This window comes from Agrilus planipennis, unplaced genomic scaffold (genome assembly GCF_000699045.2).
Source record: "Agrilus planipennis isolate EAB-ADULT unplaced genomic scaffold, Apla_2.0 scaffold65, whole genome shotgun sequence".
NCBI classification, from domain to species: domain Eukaryota; kingdom Metazoa; phylum Arthropoda; class Insecta; order Coleoptera; family Buprestidae; genus Agrilus; species Agrilus planipennis.
The window spans coordinates 1,075,444-1,096,631 of NW_020439271.1; the positions used below are offsets into that span (position 1 = coordinate 1,075,444).

The following is a 21,188-nucleotide window of genomic DNA, read 5'->3' on the forward strand; positions in this document are numbered from 1 at the left end:
CATGAGGTTATTATGGAGACGATATATCTAATGTTTGTAGTTTGTAACTCACTTATCATTTTTTTAAACTGTAACTTATTGGATAACAACCGACACTTTTTAAATTTCTGTGACAACTTCTCGCGTTGAAGTGTAACCGAAAATTGATGACTGAAAAATAAAAGGTATGGCGACAGAAATCTTTTTGTCTTAATCTTATGAATATAGGGGGCTGTCTGTCGATTATTCAAAAGTTTTAATTTTATTTAATTTAACAAAAGTTTACAACAAATTTACAATTTATGTGATATAAATTTGGTGTAAAGATTCAGTAATTAAAATCACTTACTTTTTCTTCATAAATATTATGGCATATTGGTGCAATTTTGTGTAAAATCCTAATAATTCATTTTTTTGCATAAACTTTTGTTCATGTAATGTCCTCATCAAATTACAGATAATTTTGGTAAATGTATGAATGCATAAAATATCGTTCATATAACGTTAAATTGCGCTCATACTTATTTAGAAAGAAATTTAGTAAATGTGACAGCTATTTTACGTAAATAGTTTGTCGCAAAAAATCAACAACTGATTTACTGATTTTTAATTCCTAAATTTGATCATTTATTTACTAATATATTTTTTTATTCATTAAATGTACAACGTATGTTTCAAATTTGATCCAAATTTGTTTTCAAAATCGTCTGATCCATTCATGATCATCACGAGTGGCTATCGGGGTATGAATAAGTTTTAAAGAATGTAACATACTCATTTTGAGCTTTTCATCATCCGTAACGTATCGCCATCGGTGTTCGTTCATGAAACTAACAAAGATGGTGGGGGTTTCAAGTTGCATAGCAGCAGCTTACGCTTCAAGCTCGAAACGCATCAGAACTTTAGTTTTAGTTAGTGTGGTTAATCGGCTGCTTGCGTTAACACTGGAAAAGTTGGCGCGCATCGGTGCAAGCGTTTGAAATCCTTGACGTACGAACGTGCGGACTTGAGCGCTGATCGAGATCGAAGTTGGTAGAGAATCCTTTCTGAGAAAAGTTCTTCGGCTCGGAGGAACTTGATTTCCTCTTTCATTTTCTGCGTCGTATGACTCGCATAAAATTCCAAAATTTTCAAAAGGAAACAAACAAGTGTGAACGCGCATCAGCTGGTACCTGTGTTCGCGCAAGCGCTCCCCCCCGTTAACTGGAAGGGAGAACAGCTGAGCATTGGATACAAACTGAAAATACGAATTGCCTCTGGTTAGTTGCGTTGTTATCGTGGAAACGTTGACAGCGGTAATGCCAAGGATAGCTTGACGCTGTAAGCGCAGCGAGTACTTGGTTGCAGTCGTAGTGAATTTGCGGATTAATATTCAAGTGCGAACTGTTTTGATACCATGGTGCCACAACAAAGTTTGGACGACAGATCGGATAGTCCCACTGGCAGTGGGTTGCCGATTTTTGGATCGCAATTAATTGATCAAAATTCAGCTACTCCCTACTCTGACGCTACTCAGGTAGGTTTTGTTGAATTTTACCTGATTGGTCAAAGTGTGCAAGTGATAATTTGCTTAACGTCTTCTTCGGCTAGTTTTTGTGCAATGTAAAGTGTTTTGTGATAAAATTTTTAGGATTGCCAAAGTGTTACCTTCTGTGAGTACCCAACCAATCCTAAGTAACTCAACTTTTATCCTTTACTTGAAAACAGGACTTATCTGTCTACCAATCCACTTAACAATAATTTCGAAAATTATTGTTTACTGACACTGTAGAAGGCATTAATGTAATAAAATATTAAACAACAAATGTAATATTTATCATTTGGAATACTCGGTTTCACATATTTCCAATTCAGATATGAATTATTTTCGAAGATTCTCAGGAGACGGAAATGAGCATTGAGAGGATTCGGTCGTTCATCAATTGCAAATCTCCAGCACGACTTCTCTTCTATTGCAATACTTCTCCGTAATTTGATGATTTACGTTTCACGAAAAGTCAGTCGGGTCAATCGTTTGTATCGTGCCATCTCATTTGGTTATTTTCTGAAAAACTTATTGACTCAGTTCAGCGAACCGAGTTAGCGTGGGAGTGTTAACAGTCATCGGTGTGTTCAACCGGCGGTCGGCCAGAATAAACACGGTTTACTTAGTGGGCATTATATCTATCTACTACGCCAAGTAGTTTTAAATTAGTCGCAATCGTAGATCTAGACAAGCATACGCGCAGTTACAACCATGCACACATCTCTGCATGTGACGAAAGTTTTTCCGAGTTCGAAGTCATATTCAGTAATTACTTTTATCGTGGAAGGTCATTAGCGTCGTTATCTCTATTTTGTTCGGTGTGTCGGCTCCTTGATAATGATGAATGCCGTCACTTTACGTACCCACGTGTAGCGCTTTATTTTGGAAAAAAAATCCGGATTTTGAGAAGTTCATGCGTCTAATGATGCAAGCGTCAATTGATCTTCAATGTTAACGAATCACGAAAGGTACTGTGTACAAGTGTGTAAACTTCCGCATTATGTTAATTTCCTTTAGAAGGTAAATGCAGAAAATAGGTGTGTATGTGTGACAGATATCCGAGTCACTCGAGGTACTTGTTTCTTTTCAAGGTCTTTCATGAATACATAAAAAGTATAAATAGATATCTACCTCTCGGTTTCGATTAGCTTTTCTCTTGAAAAATTGTTCAGAAATTGCTAAGCTTGAAAGCACATGTTATTCTATATTCCTTACATTGAATTTGGTATAATATGTCCTTGTTGTTGTCATCATCTAATTGATCTATTTTTCAACTTCTGATAGATTTGTTCGTTTCATTTCCTTTTCTGAGCTTTCCAATTTAGTACGTATGTTATCGATATTAAGTACTTAGCAATTAACCTAGCCGTTTGACGTCAAGTTTATGCGTACTTATAAATAAGTGCTATTCGCGCTGCCATAAAATTGTAAGGTGCATGTTAATATGAAATTGCGTACATGCGAAATGTTAAAAATGTGGAAGTGGCGTGTGATTCTATTACTTGGCATTATACCAAGTAATAAAAAAATGCTTTAGATAAAATAGGTACCGCATTTGCGTAGCTATATTCTTTTATTAGCACAATTAATAGTAAGCTATTTACTGTACACGTGCTTAGCTCAAATGTATTTGAAGTTAATACCGAAGAAAATTCTCTACACCACTCCATTTCGACAATCATTTTTTATAGACAACTTTCAAAACCAAACTTCCATTTCGTTCTGGTTTTGTTATTGTTCTTCGACAGAGGAGATCGAGGAGATCTTTAGGAATGCTACTTCGTCAGTTCTGTTTTAAAAGTTAAGACAATTTCCTAGAGTTTTTTTTAATACTTCTCTTTCGCAACAAGTTAAGTATAGGTCGTTATTCAGAACATGTAATTCGTAGAAAAACTACGTGTATTGACATGGGTACATAATCTAATCTTGTAAAAACGTTGTAAAAAACTGACAGCAGTTCAAATGCGTGTGGTGATTACGTTTCTGACCTTTTCTGTCCGGAACCAGAGCGGTTGACCTTGACAATTAATTACATTATATTTTTTCTAACTAACAATGATCTAATAAAATACAATCACGAATATACCGCATAAATCAGTTGGAAACGTTTTATCTTCAAGGTTTTTTGTCAAAATAGTCAATTTCTATTCGTCTTGTGAGTTTGGATTTAGTATACCTGTCACCTTCACTTCAGAGAGTCGTTTCATTTTTCTAAAGTTTGATGTCCATTTGTTCCCAAAATCGAAGCTTTTTTTTGTTGCGAAGAAATTTGCAATATACCCCACTCTGTTTTGTTGTAGAAGCGTTACATCATCACATCCCATTACGAAAAGTATCCGATAACACAAAGATGCTGATGTTAAAAAAAGACCCATTTGATATTATGTTACTGTTTAGTTGGTGTTTCGAAATCTGGCACAGATGTTCATTTTTAATTTAAAATAGGGAATCAGTAGTGGTTGGTTCTGAACCAAATCTAATTAAATTCAATTAATGAAATTAAAAGAAGACCGATACGTATTGTACCTACATCAGAATGCATGGCGTGAATAAATCATTTGATTAGATTAGTACGACCAACCGTTCTGCATTCCGATTGTATTATCCCCTAAACGTTTTAACTTAAGTCCTTCCAGAACTCGAAGACTACACATGACCAAAGTCACTGCTGAATTGCAGTCGTGAGGTAGACAAGCAGGAAATAGATCTGTATACATGAGGTAGTCATTTCCTAGGTGTCTTTTATCGCTGAATTACAATCTGGTATCTAATTGCCTCAGCGTATCAAGATCATCAGATAGTTTAACTCCAAATCCAAATATTTCTAATTTGGCTTGTTTCCATTTGAAATTAGGACCTATAAATTTCATTATTTCTTGTGCTCTTTTTCGATAACACACGAGTCATGAATCATCATCATAGGGTCGTTAGTCCTGTGACTAGTTGGACACGCACCTCCACTCTTTCCTATCCTGAGCTAATCTTCGTATTTTCCCAAAATTTAGAACATCCCACATCTGCACACGACTATGAGATGAAAAAAAAATCAGAAAAGATGTATTCTTTGATACCCACAATAGCTCTAGCACATTGGAATTTCATAGTGTTCTAATTCCAAAATTCACTAAATCATTCAAAATTTGTAAGTTAGGATATACCATGTTGCTTAATGGGCTGGGGCAAATCTATAGTCAGACTCTAATTCAACGGTAGAAGATGAGTCGACTATTTTTTTGGCATCACGTAATGATGCTAACAAAACGGTCAAAAATTGAATATTTCGAAAGTGTTTGAAATATTAAGATTTTTGGAATTGAAGGCGTTCTGTGACAAATCTGACACCAGATTCAGATTCAGCGTCGTAACGTACATAGGTACATCGAAGTTGACATATCTAATCTTAGTTTCCATATCCACGTTGACCGATAATTGTTAGAAAAAGTAGGGAATTCTTCATACGTTTTGGTTATGGTCGTTATTTTTTCTACCCCAATTAATGAAGGAATGTTTTGAAGATATTTCCGTGCGTGTCCCTATATGCTTCAGTTGATTATGCGCTTCAATTAACTGTAACATCATTTATATCCGATGTATTCTTTTAAAATGTCAGAATTAATTATTTCTGTGAAAGATGAAAGAAAACAGTTTACCGGGCAGAATGTTAAATGCGATAAAAAAACTAGTTCTTTTACAGTATGTAGTAGTCCGTGAACTGTGTGACCTGAAGTGATCTACCTCACATCTTAACTAGCGCAACTACACATACACGTATACACACACACGCACACACAAACTTTACATTCGTATATAATAGTCGTGCAGTTGTTTCAGCGTCATGGCACACTTGATTTATTTTCAAGACCAGTTCTTGAAGCGACGGCTCTGTAAGTGTGGTTATTATAGGTTATTTATAATCTGTGCGCTATTGCTACATACACTTATGGTATACATGTATGTATATAAGCACGCACAAGATGAACGATTAACTGATGATTTATATACAACTTCCATACTTGCATCTATCAGTAATTCTGATCGCAATTGAGTGAAAGGATTTGGAATAACAGATCGAGAAATTTTCTGCGTGGCATAGTTGTAACCTTCAAATCAATCATCCTATTGCTTTGAATTATTTCTTTTGGACATATCTTAGGACACCTTCTTAGGCATAAAGAAACAGTACTTTAACAAGCGTAGAGGTAGACCTAGATTAGATTTCTGCTCGCAAATGGTTAGGGATGTGGAATGTTCTTGTAGAGAAATTTAGAAATGAGGAGATAGTGGTTAGGGATGTGGAATGATATGGTAGCAAAGGTTAGAAAGAGTAGCAGAACTGAAGGCGCTGTCGAAGTCATTAAGGAATAGACGAGATAGGTTGGTAGGATACCTCAGACATGAAGAACCAGAAACAGGATTCGTGGAAGACTTAGATTACTTCTCACAAATGGTTAAGGATGTGGAATGTTGTAGTTTTAGGAAAATGCGAAGATTTGTTCGGGGCAGGAAAAAGTGTAGGTGCGTATCCAACCAGTCTTATTAGGACTGATGATCGATCCTGTGATGATGATGATGTTTCATTACGTTCTTATTTCTCTTTTGCACGGTAGGCACGTCATATTTGAGAAATACGTGTAATTTTCATAAAACTTCCTTGAATATTTTTGAATCCATTTATCAAAGAAGAATTGACTGTGATTCACAACGACTTGTAATAATTAATTAGATTAGATTTCGAATCAGTTTGCTTATCAGTATTAAAATTGGTGTCGATATTATTATTTACGAGTTTTTAAAGACTTTGTTTATTTATAAACCATTACAGTATGGTATTAACATACCAATTAACTAATTACCCTTACGGCGACTTCACTGATGTTAGTTATTTAAAAAAAAACCAAACCGGCAGATGTGCACTTTACAACTTTACATCAATATCGTTAATTTTTAAACCTACTAATTAGAATAGAACTATGTGTAATTTAATAAGTGTAGAAGAAGTGGCTTTGCATGTACCAGCCTGTGTATGCTATATATTTTTAGAAGTAAATGAAAATGGCCTCGTTAGCGAAGGATAGATTACCTTATTATCTGTTATTCAGTATAAGATGTAATAAAAGAGGATCCTTTTACAAAATGTATTTTAGTTCTTCAATTTAGTGTGTATATCTCGACAACACTAACGTATAATAATGACATTATGCATAGCTTTCTACAGCAGCGTTGTGCTACCAAGTGAAACGAGCTGTTAGCATAATTATTATTGAAGTGGGTCAAGGCGCATACGTTGCGTACATCTTCATTTTCATTTAAGGATTTTGCAATAAATTAAATTAATACTATTTTAAGTAACAGATTAAAGTGTATTAGAAGTATTTTTAAATTATCGTGTGCGTAAACTCGCTCAACGATTGTTGAAGGGAACTCACAGAAAATGATTACAAGGAATACTTTCGCAATCGGAAGAAATGAAACGTAAAGTTTCTTACGATTACAAATTCGTGAAATCACATAGACATGTGTAGTTTAATGACGTCACGTTAGCAGACTTTAACACGTTTCAATGTACCTAATTAAAACATATTGTTAAAACAGATCATAGCAATGATATTATCAAACGCCCTGTTTGCCTGTTAATTTTCTCGATATCGCAATTACTTCACATTGATTTCTAAATCAAAAGCAAGCCCATTTTTAATTAGTTGTGAATGTGTTTGTTCTGTCTTGTTTTTAGTGTGTCATTTCGATTAAATAATGTGGATACAGTTTTATTTTCTGTTGTTACAGACTAAAAAGAACAATCCAAATCACATCAAAAGGCCAATGAATGCATTTATGGTATGGTCACAAATAGAACGTAAAAAGATATGCGAAATGCAGCCAGATATGCATAACGCTGAGATATCAAAGCGACTGGGACGTCGCTGGAAGTTGCTCAGTGAAAAGGACCGTCTACCTTTCATCGAAGAGGCTGAAAGGTTGCGATTGCTTCATCAAAAAGAATATCCAGATTACAAATACCGTCCGAGAAAAAAGACGGCGAAACCGTCCCCCAAGGCCTCGTCCAGTAAAAGAACTAAAAAGAGCACTTCCAAATTACAAAAGAACGACAACAACAACAACAACAATCACTCATTGACGGAAAAAAGATCGTACACTACATTAAGGCGTAGCAGTTCTGATTTGACGTCGAAATTAAAAGTCCGATTTGGCTTACAAAAAGAACAGCAGCCTGTAATTAAACCAACGACAGCCTTATCCATACCTTCCACAAATTTCCTGACACCGGCCAAGGTTCCGTGCAGTCCGTCATGTGACACTCCCGACTCTCCCGAAAGTGCATCACTTTACGACGAGCACCTCCTTATGGACGCTGACGTAAGCAGGATTCCGTCGTATATTAAAGAAGAGCCGGACGATAGACTAGTGCAAGATACTTCGTTAGACGATTTGGATAAAATTACTGATCTCTTACAAGTTGACGGCTTCAATTTGGAGTCCCTGTCGGGATTCGGATGCGATGCGTTTGAAACGGCTTCGAACAGTTCTGGGTCGCATTTAGATTTCTCATGTCCCCCCGAATTAACATTCGACCTGACCGGAATGGGCGGTAGTGTCTGGCACGACCAGACTTTGTTTTAAAAAAAAAATTGTTAAAATTTGAATAAGACTGTTGAATTTAGATACGGCGAGTGCCGTTTTGTATGTGCAGCCATGGAAAAAAATGGTGCTGTGTTGTTCACTTTTCGAGTACAGCTATCGTTCAGTCGGTCATGGCTGCCGTTGTATAGAAAAACAAATTTATTGTTATCAACCCCCTTTATTGATCTCATTTTGTGTTTTTTGTATTTATCTCTATCATTATAGTGCAGTTAATAATCAGTTTTAGTATCATACGTATTATACATATAGTTTCGGATTCAACCAGCTGCTAGTGCCTAGCTCTCATTACGTTCTCTTGGACCGTGGTTGACCGATGTTAATTTTGACACAACATGTTCCACCCTAACCTTACTTGGAAGGGACACAAAATCAGGCTGTGATTCATCTTTTTGATGACCAATATTTAGTTGTGAGTCCGTAGTCAGAAGTTTTATTCTTACACTTCAGTCCCAATGTTGCTTTTGGCGTTTTGACGCTAAGGGCTCGTTCACCATATAATTACTACGATAAGTAATATTTTCAGAAAAAATATTACTGCCAAAAACGGATTTGTAAGCAGCTTCGTTCGTTTCTAAGCTGGATGGATATTTTTATATTGTTGTCAAAATTTATTAAGTACTTAATTTAAGAATTTTAACTCTCAAGGCTGAAGGTTTATGAAAGCTAGGATCATCCCCTTCTCGCACGTCCACCTCTTGGGCTCTGATTATGGAGAAAACTTAATTACAACTCCGTTTCTTTTGTGAATAAGTATTATTCGACGAATTGTTCACTGTTGTCTTAGTCAAAGTTAGAGTTCAGGAAGGTGGAAATTTGAGAACATTTGCCATGAGAATGAGTGGTTTGTTGGTATAGACCGTTGATATTTTAATATATCCAAATAGTCTAGGAGTTATTGTCTATCCTGCTACAAATTGGATATTTGGTTATATTCTTGTTACGCAGTGTTAATCGTGTAAATATTGTTTATATTTGTCGGTATTCTTTTTAAGCCGCCCAGCTCCCCGAGCGGTAAGACGAAGGTAAAGTACTTGTACCAAACATAATGCTAGTTAGATTGGACGTAAAATAAAAGTCAATGCACAAACATATTAATGGAAATAAAATGCGACATTAATGTTTTTAAAAATTTTTTACTAGATTAGCAAATAATGATATTCTTATATTCATATGATATCAGAACGTCTAGCATCTCAATGTGCTTTCAGTGTGGTAGTTTGTGATTTGGGCTTGATTTAACGAGAGACTACATTTAATTTGACGAATTTTGAAACTACGATCCCTGCCTGGTACATGATGGATATAATAAATATTATCAGTGTATTTTTGTATTTCTGGTCAGAATTGTGAACTTTCCGCCACTTAACAAACAACAAGCAGACAGTCAATTTTCTGCAATTCAATGGCTCAAAGATGTTTTGCAATTGTTACTATAGGACGTGTACATATACTTGTATAAAGTTGCTCATGTAAAAATTATATTGTTTTGTTATATTGTAATCATAATATACCTAATCGGTAAAATGCAAGTTTCCATTTTTTCTAAATTTTATTTTTATTAATATCTTTGTGTTTTATAACGACAAAATTAAAAAAAAAACAGTAATTCTGACTATAATTGCACGTAAGTAGATTTACAAAAAGAAACATTAACAGTAATGTAAACCTTAAGCAGCGTATAAAACGTATTTCAAAATATTTTATCTTCTCAAAAAAAGAAAAAAACCTGCGTGAGAATTACTGTTCGATACATTTCGTCTTTTTTTTTTTAATTTTTACGTACTTATTATCTACTTTACAAAACACTTACGCGTTTATTTATTAGTTAATATAAACCATGTTTTTATATTGATAACGGTCCAGCAAATTATAATTATAATGTTTGAGCACATAAGAAAAAACAGGAATTAATAAACGAATATGAATTTAGCAATATACTTGAGATGATAATGACTTATTTGTAAATCCTATGTAATATATTCATATTATATATTTGAAGTTGCTGAAGATTACAGTGTGTACATTTTGTATTGTAGTTGCTGTTTATAACTATATTATTACATGGCCAATAAATTGATTTTTCAAAGTGAATTATTATTTAACAGTGAACAACCAAGCGAAATTATGAAAAACGGCTTTTGATTAGTAAATGTACAAATACAAGATGTGTAACATAAGTAAAATAAGTGCCTGTGCAAAAACCGTGATTCGTAGTGAAAGATTGCAACATGAGTGTATCAAGAAGTCAGCGAAGGTAAGTGAATTGTAGGCAAGAAATTTAAGTTATTATAATATCCAATTTCAAATTCGTGAACGAACGAACCTATAGCAATGCAAAAGATTATCGCACTTACTAATCAAAGAAATTTATCATGGTCAGTATTCTTTCGATATTATCGGATCTCATCAGCACGTCGCAAAACGTAGACCAACTATACCTGCTGTTATGACACAGCGATTTATGAAATCCTATAAACATCTCGGTAAACGTCATCTGTAGTACAATGCTACATTTAGTAAATTTTACTTAGGCGGATAACCATCTTGCTGGACTGAATTAATGGTGTAACTCACCATACGTGATAGGCACGTTACCAAAATCGAATAAAGAAGTTCATTCTGTCGAAAATGCCAGACGCGATCTTTCGGTCTTGTTGGATCACATCAGCTCATCGCAAACAGCTTCGACAGAACACAGACGAACTCTACCTATACTCCGTATCACGTTAAAGTGACGGCTCAAGTAATAAAACGTCTACCTGGGATTACAAATACAATACTACGGCATCATTCAAACTAAACACGTTTTATATTCAGTTAACCACTTGTGCCTTCTCTTGTATCGAAACCTAAACGGAGGTTCTACGACACATTTTGTCGAATTTCAGCTAGAAAAAGAGACTCACTAAGAACTATTGTCCCTTAAAATTGTCACTAGATAAAATTTGGACCGTCGTTTTGTTGGGTGCCGATGTCGATCATAGTACGCTAATAAATCTTTTAATTGCCTGAGCCGCTGTTTTATGTGATACGGACTTTGCTGCCTTGTCACAGTGTTGAATTTCACTAAATGTAACATAAATGTACTATAGATGGCGTTTACCGTGCTGTTTGCAGGATTTCGCATTACTTATTGATGTATACCCCAGGACTGTAGACAGACTGTAGTAAGGACAAACTCGGAAAGACTCGGACTATATTACGAATGTTTAAAAAATAATAAGTAATAATAGAAATTAAATCCGAACTAATAAAACTAAAGTAAGGTGCAAGAGACTGAACCTTAAAAGGAATAAAGTTATGAATTATCGGTCGGCGTACTGATTTTTGTGACACTGTTCCAGGTAGTTTAAAAGTTATCAGAGAACATTAATTTATATTCGTTTATATACAATTTTGGAATCATTGATAGTAGCCACAGTTAGGAAAAAATTGTATTAGTTACGATTGACTATAATAATTTATTGCAAGTTTAGAAAAAAATAATGTAAGCAATGTCGTCTGTTTAAGATGCTGAAAAAATTGGAATGACCAATTCGTAGAAAGTGCATTTTTCAACTTCAACATCCCTAACTGAAAGATGTATGTGAGCTCGGGTAAATTATTCACTGTCGTCTCTTCTTTCACAATAGAATCGTTACCGAACTGCTAGACGTTCAATTCCTTTCAGTTAAACTGCTCCCTTTAGAAATCTCTATCGCAGCTTGAGGAAAATAAAACTAAATGAACTGCAATGCGTCTCGTAAAACACCAATGAAATAGTTTGTATAGAGCTTTCGATTGTCCACCGAAATAGAATAGTGAAGAAACTGCACGTTAACAACAAAAAAGAAAGAAATTTAATAAACACGGCAAACTCTCCTATTGACAATTCAAAGAACATAAGTTTCCTTGCAGAAGTTTCTCAAGAATCCTCATTTTCTGCTAACTTTGGAAGATAAAAGCATCTTACAGAAGCTAGTATATAAGTAAATAAAAATCCGAAAGGTTCTAGTGAAAAAAATGCTGCTACATAACATAAAAACGATAATTGTTACCTAATTATTGAAAAATTAATAGAATATACTCAAAGTAGTTTTAGTTAAAGCTACCCAACAAAACCTACCTCCAATATCTTTAGATAATCCTATCTAGCAACGACATGGAGAGACATATATTGCAGAATGGTAGTAAAACGTCATTACGGAGTTTTTTCGAAATTTTTTCATTGATAGTTTAGAAATTAGACGCTTTAATTTTAGGAGATTTATCCAAAGCAACTTAATCGAATTGCACAGTAAAAAACTTTATTAGTAGGTACACTTTTCATTTTACAGGAGTTAAGAATTATTTTACCAAATACTGAATTGGTAAAGTCTTTCGGGGTCAGTAAGAGAACCGATACTGTCGTGATTCGAGTTTAACGGCCTTCGAAGGTTGGAGTGCTTCCTGACGTTTCGCTAGCACGAGTAGTGATCATCAGAGGCCCTGCCGTCGGTAGTCTGCATCCAGCATCGGAGGTGAAAAGACCTCTGAAGGAGCTCGCCACTCGTGCTAGCGAAATGTTAAGAAGCAATTCCTACCGACAACCGCCTTTAGACCCGACTCTTCATCATGTATCATCAATCTACATCCATATACCCATGCAATCTGAATAGGTGTATAAGTGAGAGGATGTGAGAACTGTCGTAATATGTACCTAGATGGGCACACAGACTGATCGAAAATACTTATAAAGTGTTATATGGTTAAGAAAGTAAACGGTTAAAATGTTATAGAGATGGTGGTGAGACACTATTAAAAATAGCAAATACAACTTCAACTTCACCGTAAAAGATTAATCTAATAATGCCCAACACGGTGGTATTGCACCATTTCTCAACTGTAGGGTCTCGATCAGTGATATGCATGAGCGTTTGCAATGTATTAAATAAAGAAATATGTAATTTTAAAACAAGTTTCGTTCGAAATACGAGGGTGGATTGATAAGTTTCCGGCCTAACCAAGAGATGACGCCACTAGGCCTACCTTGAGGTGACATTCTATAGTACCATCCTTGGATAGCTTGTAGCTATAGTTTCAGCCCGATCTCCTTGCTAGTGTAGGTTTGACAGCACGCTGAACAAGACGCCTCTGTGGTTTTCGTAAAAATGGAAAAGCAGGAAAATCGTGCTGTCATCAAATACTTTTATTTGAAGGGGTTAACGCCGAAGGAAATTAAAAAAGAGATGGACTCAACACTGGGGACATCCTCCCCGTCATATTCAACCGTTAAGCAGTGGGTTTCCGAGTTTAAAAAGGGTCGTGTGAGCACCTCTGATGGGCCTCGCTCAGGACGCCCCGTTGAGGTCACAACTCCAGATATGATCGAAAAAATTCATCAAATAGTGCTGGGAGACCGCAGATTGAAAGTGCGTGAGATAGCTGAGACCTGTAAGATGTCATATGAACGTGTGCAACATATTTTGCACCAACATTTGCATATGGAAAAGCTCTGTGCAAGATGGGTGCCGCGTTTGCTAACAGTCGACCAAAAATTGATTCGAAAAAACATTTCTACCGCAAATTTGTCATTGTATAAGCGTAATCCAAGCGAATTTTTGCGTCGATTCGTAACCGTTGACGAAACGTGGGTCCACCACTACACTCCTGAAACCAAAGAACAGTCTAAACAGTGGATTGGACCAGGGGAACCAACTCCAAAGAAGGCAAAAACAATTTTTTCGGCGAACAAGGTTATGGCTACTGTTTTTTGGGATGCAAGAGGTATTATATACATTGATTACCTTGCAAAGGGTAATACTATCACTGGTCAATACTACGCAGACTTATTGCAACGTTTGAGCCACGAGGTGAAAATTAAACGACCTCATCTGGCGAAGAAAAAAATCTTGTTTCATCACGATAACGCACCAGCGCACACGTCAATCGTTGCGACGGCTAAAATCAACGATCTAAAGTTTGAATTGATGCCGCACCCTCCTTACTCTCCAGACCTAGCCCCGAGTGACTATTTTCTGTTCCCTAATCTCAAAAAATGGCTTGGCGGTAAGAGATTTGCGGACAATGAAGAAGTAATCGAAGCTGTAAATGGTTATTTTGAGGAGCTTGACGAATCAGTCTATAGAGATGGCATTAATAGACTGGAACACCGCTATGAGAAATGTATCAGCCTTGGAGGAGATTATGTTGAGAAATAAAAAAAAAAAATTTTTAAAAACCTTGTTTTTCTTGGTCAGGCCGGAAACTTATCAATCCACCCTCGTATATGTATAGTAAGAACAGTACCTAGATGGAATAAACTAGCAAAATTCAATTTAAACTACCAAAAAATTGAATTTTAACCCGATAAAATTAAATTCCTTCCCGTCATCATAAAGTCGTTAATCTAAAAATTGGTTGGACACGCACCTCCACTCTTTCCTATCCTGAGCTAATCTTCGCATTTCCCTTAAACTAGAACAACTCACATCCCTAACTATTTGCGAACATTAATTTAATCTAGGTCTACCTCTACTCCTCTTAACTCCTGTTTATGCCTCTAATATGTCTCTGACTAGACCTTTATGCCTGTGAAGGTGTCCTACCAACCTATCTGGCTTATTTTTTATTGATTTCCATTGCGCCCTCTGTTCTCGTATTCCTTCTAATAACTCTTCATTTCTACCTTTTTCTATCCACGGTATCCTCATCATTCGCCTTTAATACCACTTTTTGAGCACTTCTAAGCTTTTCCTTTCCGCCGTGCCCACCGTCCATGTTTCGAACCCGTACAGCATTGCGTTCCCAACATACTCCTTTAACAATCCTTTTCGAATTTCTAAATTAACCGTTCAGGAGCATAGAAGTGAGTTCTTTTTATTGAAGGTGACTGGACCCTGCGTTATCATCCGCTTTATATCCCTACTACTCCTTGCGTCCTAATTTATCTGACTTCCTAGATACCTAAAATCAGCTACCTCTTCTATATTCGCTCTTATCCTATTTTTTCTTTCCTTATTTTAATACAATTCCATTTTTTCCTTCTTGCTAAATTTCTGCCTAACAAATAATTAAAGATTATTCCCAGGTATGTATCTAGTAGCAATATGACAAGTCTTTTTTTACTTTATATTTTGGCTTTTTAGTCGTTAGCGACTCTAAAAAGATCATGAGTCAAATATTCGAAATAAAAATTCTATGAAACATTACAAATGTTCTTATTGTACAACTTCAATTGTAAAAAAATGTTTTCTCAAAAGCCGAACAACCTCTGTATCTCTAAAGGATTGCGATTTATTTCAGTAACTTCGTGATTTAATTACAATCACCGGTATTTCTTTTTCCGAATTCACAACATGAGCAATAGTAACAGCAAACGATTGGCGTAGTGAAAAAAAAGTGTAGAAAGTAAGCGACCACATTTATTACGAAGGATTTTTTGAAATTAAATCGGTCACAGCCTTGACGTTTACGGTTTTGCTTTTTTGTCGATTCGTTACATTTAGCAAAGAAGTAGTAATTGTAACGAATAACGAAATTCAGGCAGTGTAATAACAGTGACAACAAATCAGGAAAAGAGCACAAATACAATTTCATGAATACACTTAAGCCGCATCTTAATTCGACAATCTCATTTTCGTAATTTATTTGGGATGGAAATATATATTTCTGATACACATCATTAAGAACGTCTTAATAGCATGTATCGGCTGGCTTATGTAAACAAAAATAACATGGGATTCTGAAAAAATATGGAAAACTTGGACGTCTACAAACAAACTTGTTTTCTAGCTGAAAAAATCGAACGTATATATAAATACGTAAATCATTATTTTAAAAATAAAACGATCTTCTTACGAAATATACAACGGAAAATGTATTTTTAAGCACTCATGTACTCGACAACTTTCAGCAATTTGCTTATTTCACTCGAAAATTCCAATTCAAAGGGATTACCTACAACAACATTTTTGTAATAGGTACTGTAAAAATTCATTATAAACGACATGTAAACTAGAGCAACATGGCTATAAAGGTAAAGGTTTCCTTGAATCATTTAAGAAAATGTTAGGGCAGTAACAACAGACAATCACTCACTTCTCTTCTGTTTTAATTTCGTCCTTCTCATCTTTCTCACCCTCACCACTATCTACCCATTTCTACAGTAGACACCCATGTAATAAAGTAATTAAAAGGGCCTTAAAGTACGAAGAAAAAATATTAAATTCCGAAGGCAACGCAATACTAAAAGAATGTGTAAAAGTTAAGGACAATATTTCGGTATCGCAAAAGGAAGAAAAGAAAACCACAAGGGAGAGATGGAAAAAAGAAAGAAAGAATTTTTTAATGGAGAGAGGATGGTCAATGAAACATTATATATGGAAGCTGGAAAATGAGAGAAATGTATGGAAGGAACTAGAAAACTTAACTAAAGATATTGACAAACAAAGAAGGAGAGAGAAAATGAGAAACATGAAATTCGCTGAAGAGTACAAGATATTATGGAAAGAAGGAGAAGAAAAACCTCATTATTTGAAAGATGAAGGAGTAAAGAGAAAAAACCACCTACAATTAACTGCAAGATTCAGATTGGGAAGCGAAAATAGAGCGTCAAGGTATTGGGAGGAAGAAGAAAAGAAATTATGCAGATTATGTAAAAAGGAGCCAGAGACGCTTGAACATATTTTTGAGCGATGTGGGGAAACGGGAAGTTCTGCAAAAAGCTGGAAAGCTCAACTGGAAGGAGTGAACAACATGAAAAGGNTATTTCTGCTGGGATTTTATTTTTACAAATTCTGGTCCAAATTGTAATTTTTATTATTTTACTTACGAAGCAACGGGATAGTAGGATAAACTGTAAATATCATAACATTTCATTTTCTCTATGTATACGTTATAAAATACTGTTTCATTCAGTCTTATTATATCACACTTTTTACTACATTGAATGGTGTTAGCTTGACTTGTTGCAGGATAACCTGAAACTGCATTTATCTGACAACTGCTATCTAATTATTTCATAATTTTTAAATCTTATTCGACCGAGTTCTACTAAATTAGTAAAATTACCTTCCCGCTTTACCCAAACTTGAAGAGGCAGTTCAAGGGGATGAGATTATCGAAACGGTTTTCTGCGCTTTGGAAGACATTCCTAATTCTACAGGTTATAACTATCAGACGTATTTATAAAACAAGTAGGTAATAGCTTAGATTGCACTTTGAGTTTAGGCTAAATGAGCACCGATCGATATGGAAAGAAACAGAAAATAAAATTTTTAATCGACTATTCCGGTCTATTTGTAGGAGCATTAGTATAAAATTTTTCTTTCTTTACTTTTCTAATTCCATGCAAACATGCCACTTAGAAAACTCTGTTGTATTTTAACTCTACGGGTCTAGACCGTAAACCACAAAAGCATTCGACTCTTAAAAGCAATAGGAAATGAGTAATCATTCTCTTATTGGTTTAAACGCACTCTTATACTTGGTACTCGGTCAATATCTGCAGGAAATCCATGCAGAAAAGTAGAGGCGTCTTTCGCAGACCGGATTTTATACATTTTGTTTAGTCTGATGTTGAGATTAATGATTTTGGTTTAAGAAGCTGTTGAATTATTATATTGCATTTAGTACTTTCTCTCAGTAACCTTTATAGAATTCCGAAATGATAAGGATCGGTTAAGCAATTAAACCTTATCGCGTTTATCTAACACAAAACGAAGTTCTTGCAAATGAAATAAAGTTTCGAGATTAATCGTTCCGAGTCGTAGCAGACAGAAAGGTAAATCGTCATTCAAACGCTGAGAGAATATTAGCGAAGACTGCAAAGATAGAGAAGTTACGAAAACAAAGCCGAGTTGAATATGAATGGTGAAATTAGGTAAATAACTCACTCCGGGTTGTTTTACGAGAGTTATGAAGGTTGCCTTTATTACTTTTTCTTCCGCAAATTTAAAAATGATCGGCCAAGATTTCCACTTTTTTTGCTTGTATCACTAGACAACTTAATAACTTCTTTCAACTCATATAAATACACATAATAGAAGTAGATCGGATTTTTTTCAGCCACCGTACTCGTATCAGCTTATCAGTATAATTTATTGTTTCTTTTAAAAATAAAGGAACTCCAACGAACATTACTTTCTCTTCTTGAGACTTTAAACCACAGTTGGTAAACACTATGAGCCAAAACTTGCGAATATGATAGATGCTCAACTAATTCAAAGCCCGCCTTGCTTATAGTAGCTTTTGTAATGGCGGACGTATGGCTGGGTGCATTATCCTGTTGCAAGAGATCACGTTTGCACAACATTCTCCGGCGGTTTTCTTTTATCAACTGGCCTAATTTGGTAATTAAATTTTGATAATAAGCGAGGATGGAAGGAGTAGTAGGGATATAAAGCAGAGGATAGCGCAGGGTCGTGTCGCCTTTAATAAAAAGAAGTCTCTTTTATGCTCGCGAACGGTTAATTTAGAAATTCGAAAAAAGTTGTTAAAGGTGTATGTTTGGAGCACAGCGTTGTACGGGTGTGAAACATGGACAGTGGGAGCGGCGGAAAAGAAAAGGTTAGAAGCGTTCGAAAGGCGGATGATGAGGATATCGTGGGTAGAAAAGGTTAGAAATGAAGAGGTATTGGAAAGAATAGGAGAACAGAGGACTCTATGGAAGTCAATAAAAAATAGGCGAGATAGGTTGGTAGGACACCTTCTCAGGCATGAAGGTCTAGTCAGAGACATATTAGAGGCAGAAACAGGAGTTAGGAGGGGTAGAGGTAGACCTAGATTAGATTACTCTTCGCAAATAGTTAAGGATGTGGGCTGTTCTAGTTTTAGGGAAATGCGAAGTTTAGCTCAGGATAGGAAAGAGTGGAGGTACGTGTACAACCAGTCTAAGGACTGATGACCTTATGATGATGATGAATAAGCGCCTGTCATTGTGGCCTCTTTCTGTAGGAAGTCTACTGAAATTACACTTTCAAAATCCCAAAACAGGGATAACATGACTATCTCTGCTGAATGTGGTACCTTGAATTTTTCGGCGATGGTGAATTCCGATGGGTCTATTCCTTATTCTGTGTTTTGGTCTTTACATTGTTTTTTTTTTGTTTTCGTGAAAGAGGGAATAGGGGAAATCTTCAAAAGACACTCAGCCGTCCATACGACTGGCTAGTGTCAGATTCCCGAGGAAGGTATCCTCGGACTTACCGACTAAACTCACTGCTCGTTGCTCGACACTGTAGACAGGATTTAACAGGTTCATATTGTTAATTTTGTATTTTTAGTATGTATATAGCAATTTTCGTTTATAATTGGGTCAGAGGTGGAGCAAAGGGATCAACCCTCGTATTACTTATCATTTTTTTACGAACTGCAGCAAACAAGTGTCTTTCGCTGTTCTAAAACTTATTCATAGGCGAGTGCCATTATGACCCTGTGCATCAGCAGCCACTGATGAAATAAAGATACATGGTATGAACTTCTCGGTGATCACGCGTTACTCGCGGTTGCTCGTTGCAACCTCATCTGGGTGCTCTGATTAATTTGAAACTGTTCTAAGACAAATAACGAAATCCTTGGAACGAAAACAACGCGAGTAAATGGAAATCGACTAACTAACCTTGCAAGCAATCGACCCGTTTCCTCCTGTACCTCTGCCATCTGTGCGGTGTGGATTTTGTCGGGAGCAACGCCAGGCGGTTCGCATTTTTTGCGCAATTGTCGAGCAAACAACTACGATTCAACCTCGTTCCATTGGCAATAGCGTGTGCTCGAGCCTGACCTAGGTTAACCTTTGAGATACGGCGTGTCGGCGCGATGTGGTGGCGACCGGGACGTCGTCGTCGAAGCCAACGACGACGCGGCGGCGGCGGCGGAGGACGGACGAACAACGTCGGCAGCAGTGTCGACGGACGAAAAGCCAAAACCGCAACGAAACCGAGTGCAATGCCTAACAAAGCAATTGCACTTCCAAGTGACGGCTCTCCGTCAGGGCAGACTTGATCCCGCTATGTCCTCGAGCAACGAAACAATCGAGCTGTCATTATTATGCCACGTTGTTGTCGGTGGATTGTTGTGCATTTGCGGAAACGAAGCGAAATAAAATTAGGAGAGTGAATATCAAATCGAGGCAGTTGAGTGGGAGTTAATACACTTCTGAACTCAATTCTGATGCCGTTGCTTATGGATTGACGTCGTTGGCTGTAGAGATGAGAGCAATTTCATGCAACGCTATTCGTTTTTCTCGCATCAAATCTCCCAGTGAGCGTGATGATTTCATTTCCTGACAATATTCTTCTTACCTTTGGTGAAAATTAGCTCAAGGCATATCACTTTTTTTATCTACCAGAGGAAAAACATCTGGTTAGAATTTTGCTCTGCCAGAAATTGGACGAACGGAAAATGTTCCAAACCAATAACAAACTTATTAATGATATGAAAGCAGTTGAGGTTTTGTACTACAGCTTTTGTTAGGAATAGTAGGTTTACAAATGAATGAAGTACTTAATTGCTTAATTTTGTGATAACATTTTTGTTAGATATGGGCCCGGTACCCGATTTGGACACATTTACTGTCGGGTACCGGATAATAGTGGTGGGTAGCCGCCAGTGCTGGGTAATTCTATCAGAGAATAAAGAAAAAACAAACACCAGCAATAATAATAATGTAATGTTCGTGGGTTTAACAAAATTAAGTTCAAAGACTGATAAGACAAAAACTATTTATTTACACTAATGTTGATATATCACTATTCACTGCGCTATTTATTTCACTTCTATCACTGTCAATTTATTTCCGGATTCACTTCTGCAACGGTCAATTTATTTCTACTTCTCTCGGCGATTGTTTCTTCCTTTAAATACGCTTTTGTGTACTTTCTTGAACCTTCTGGAAACATCCGGATAGTTTATTTTTTTTGTGAACTGTTTAACTACTTNCGCACACGTGTGCCCGATCGCACACAAACACTTTCGTCCTCGCTACAATAATTTAATAAGTTAAAGCGAAATATCTACCTAATGAAAATTGGTAATTAAAACTGTATTGGAATCGGTCGTTTGTCTT

General features: G+C 36.1%; 1 protein-coding gene across 3 annotated transcripts; it reads left to right on the plus strand.

Moving 5' to 3' along the window:
• Positions 1 to 892: 892 nt before the first annotated feature.
• On the plus strand, positions 893 to 10,250 carry LOC108734119 (putative transcription factor SOX-14). Of its 3 annotated transcripts, none has more exons than XM_018465521.1 (2): positions 893 to 1,495; positions 7,289 to 10,250. In XM_018465521.1, the coding sequence occupies exons 1-2, from the start codon at positions 1,376 to 1,378 to the stop codon at positions 8,141 to 8,143; spliced, it is 975 nt and encodes a 324-aa protein (XP_018321023.1). In that variant the 5' UTR covers positions 893 to 1,375; the 3' UTR covers positions 8,144 to 10,250. The 3 variants fall into 3 exon arrangements, with proteins under 3 accessions (XP_018321023.1, XP_018321024.1, XP_018321025.1); XM_018465522.2 differs by lacking the exon at positions 893 to 1,495 and adding an exon at positions 1,526 to 1,631; XM_018465523.2 differs by lacking the exon at positions 893 to 1,495 and adding an exon at positions 1,846 to 2,472.
• Positions 10,251 to 21,188: the final 10,938 nt, after the last annotated feature.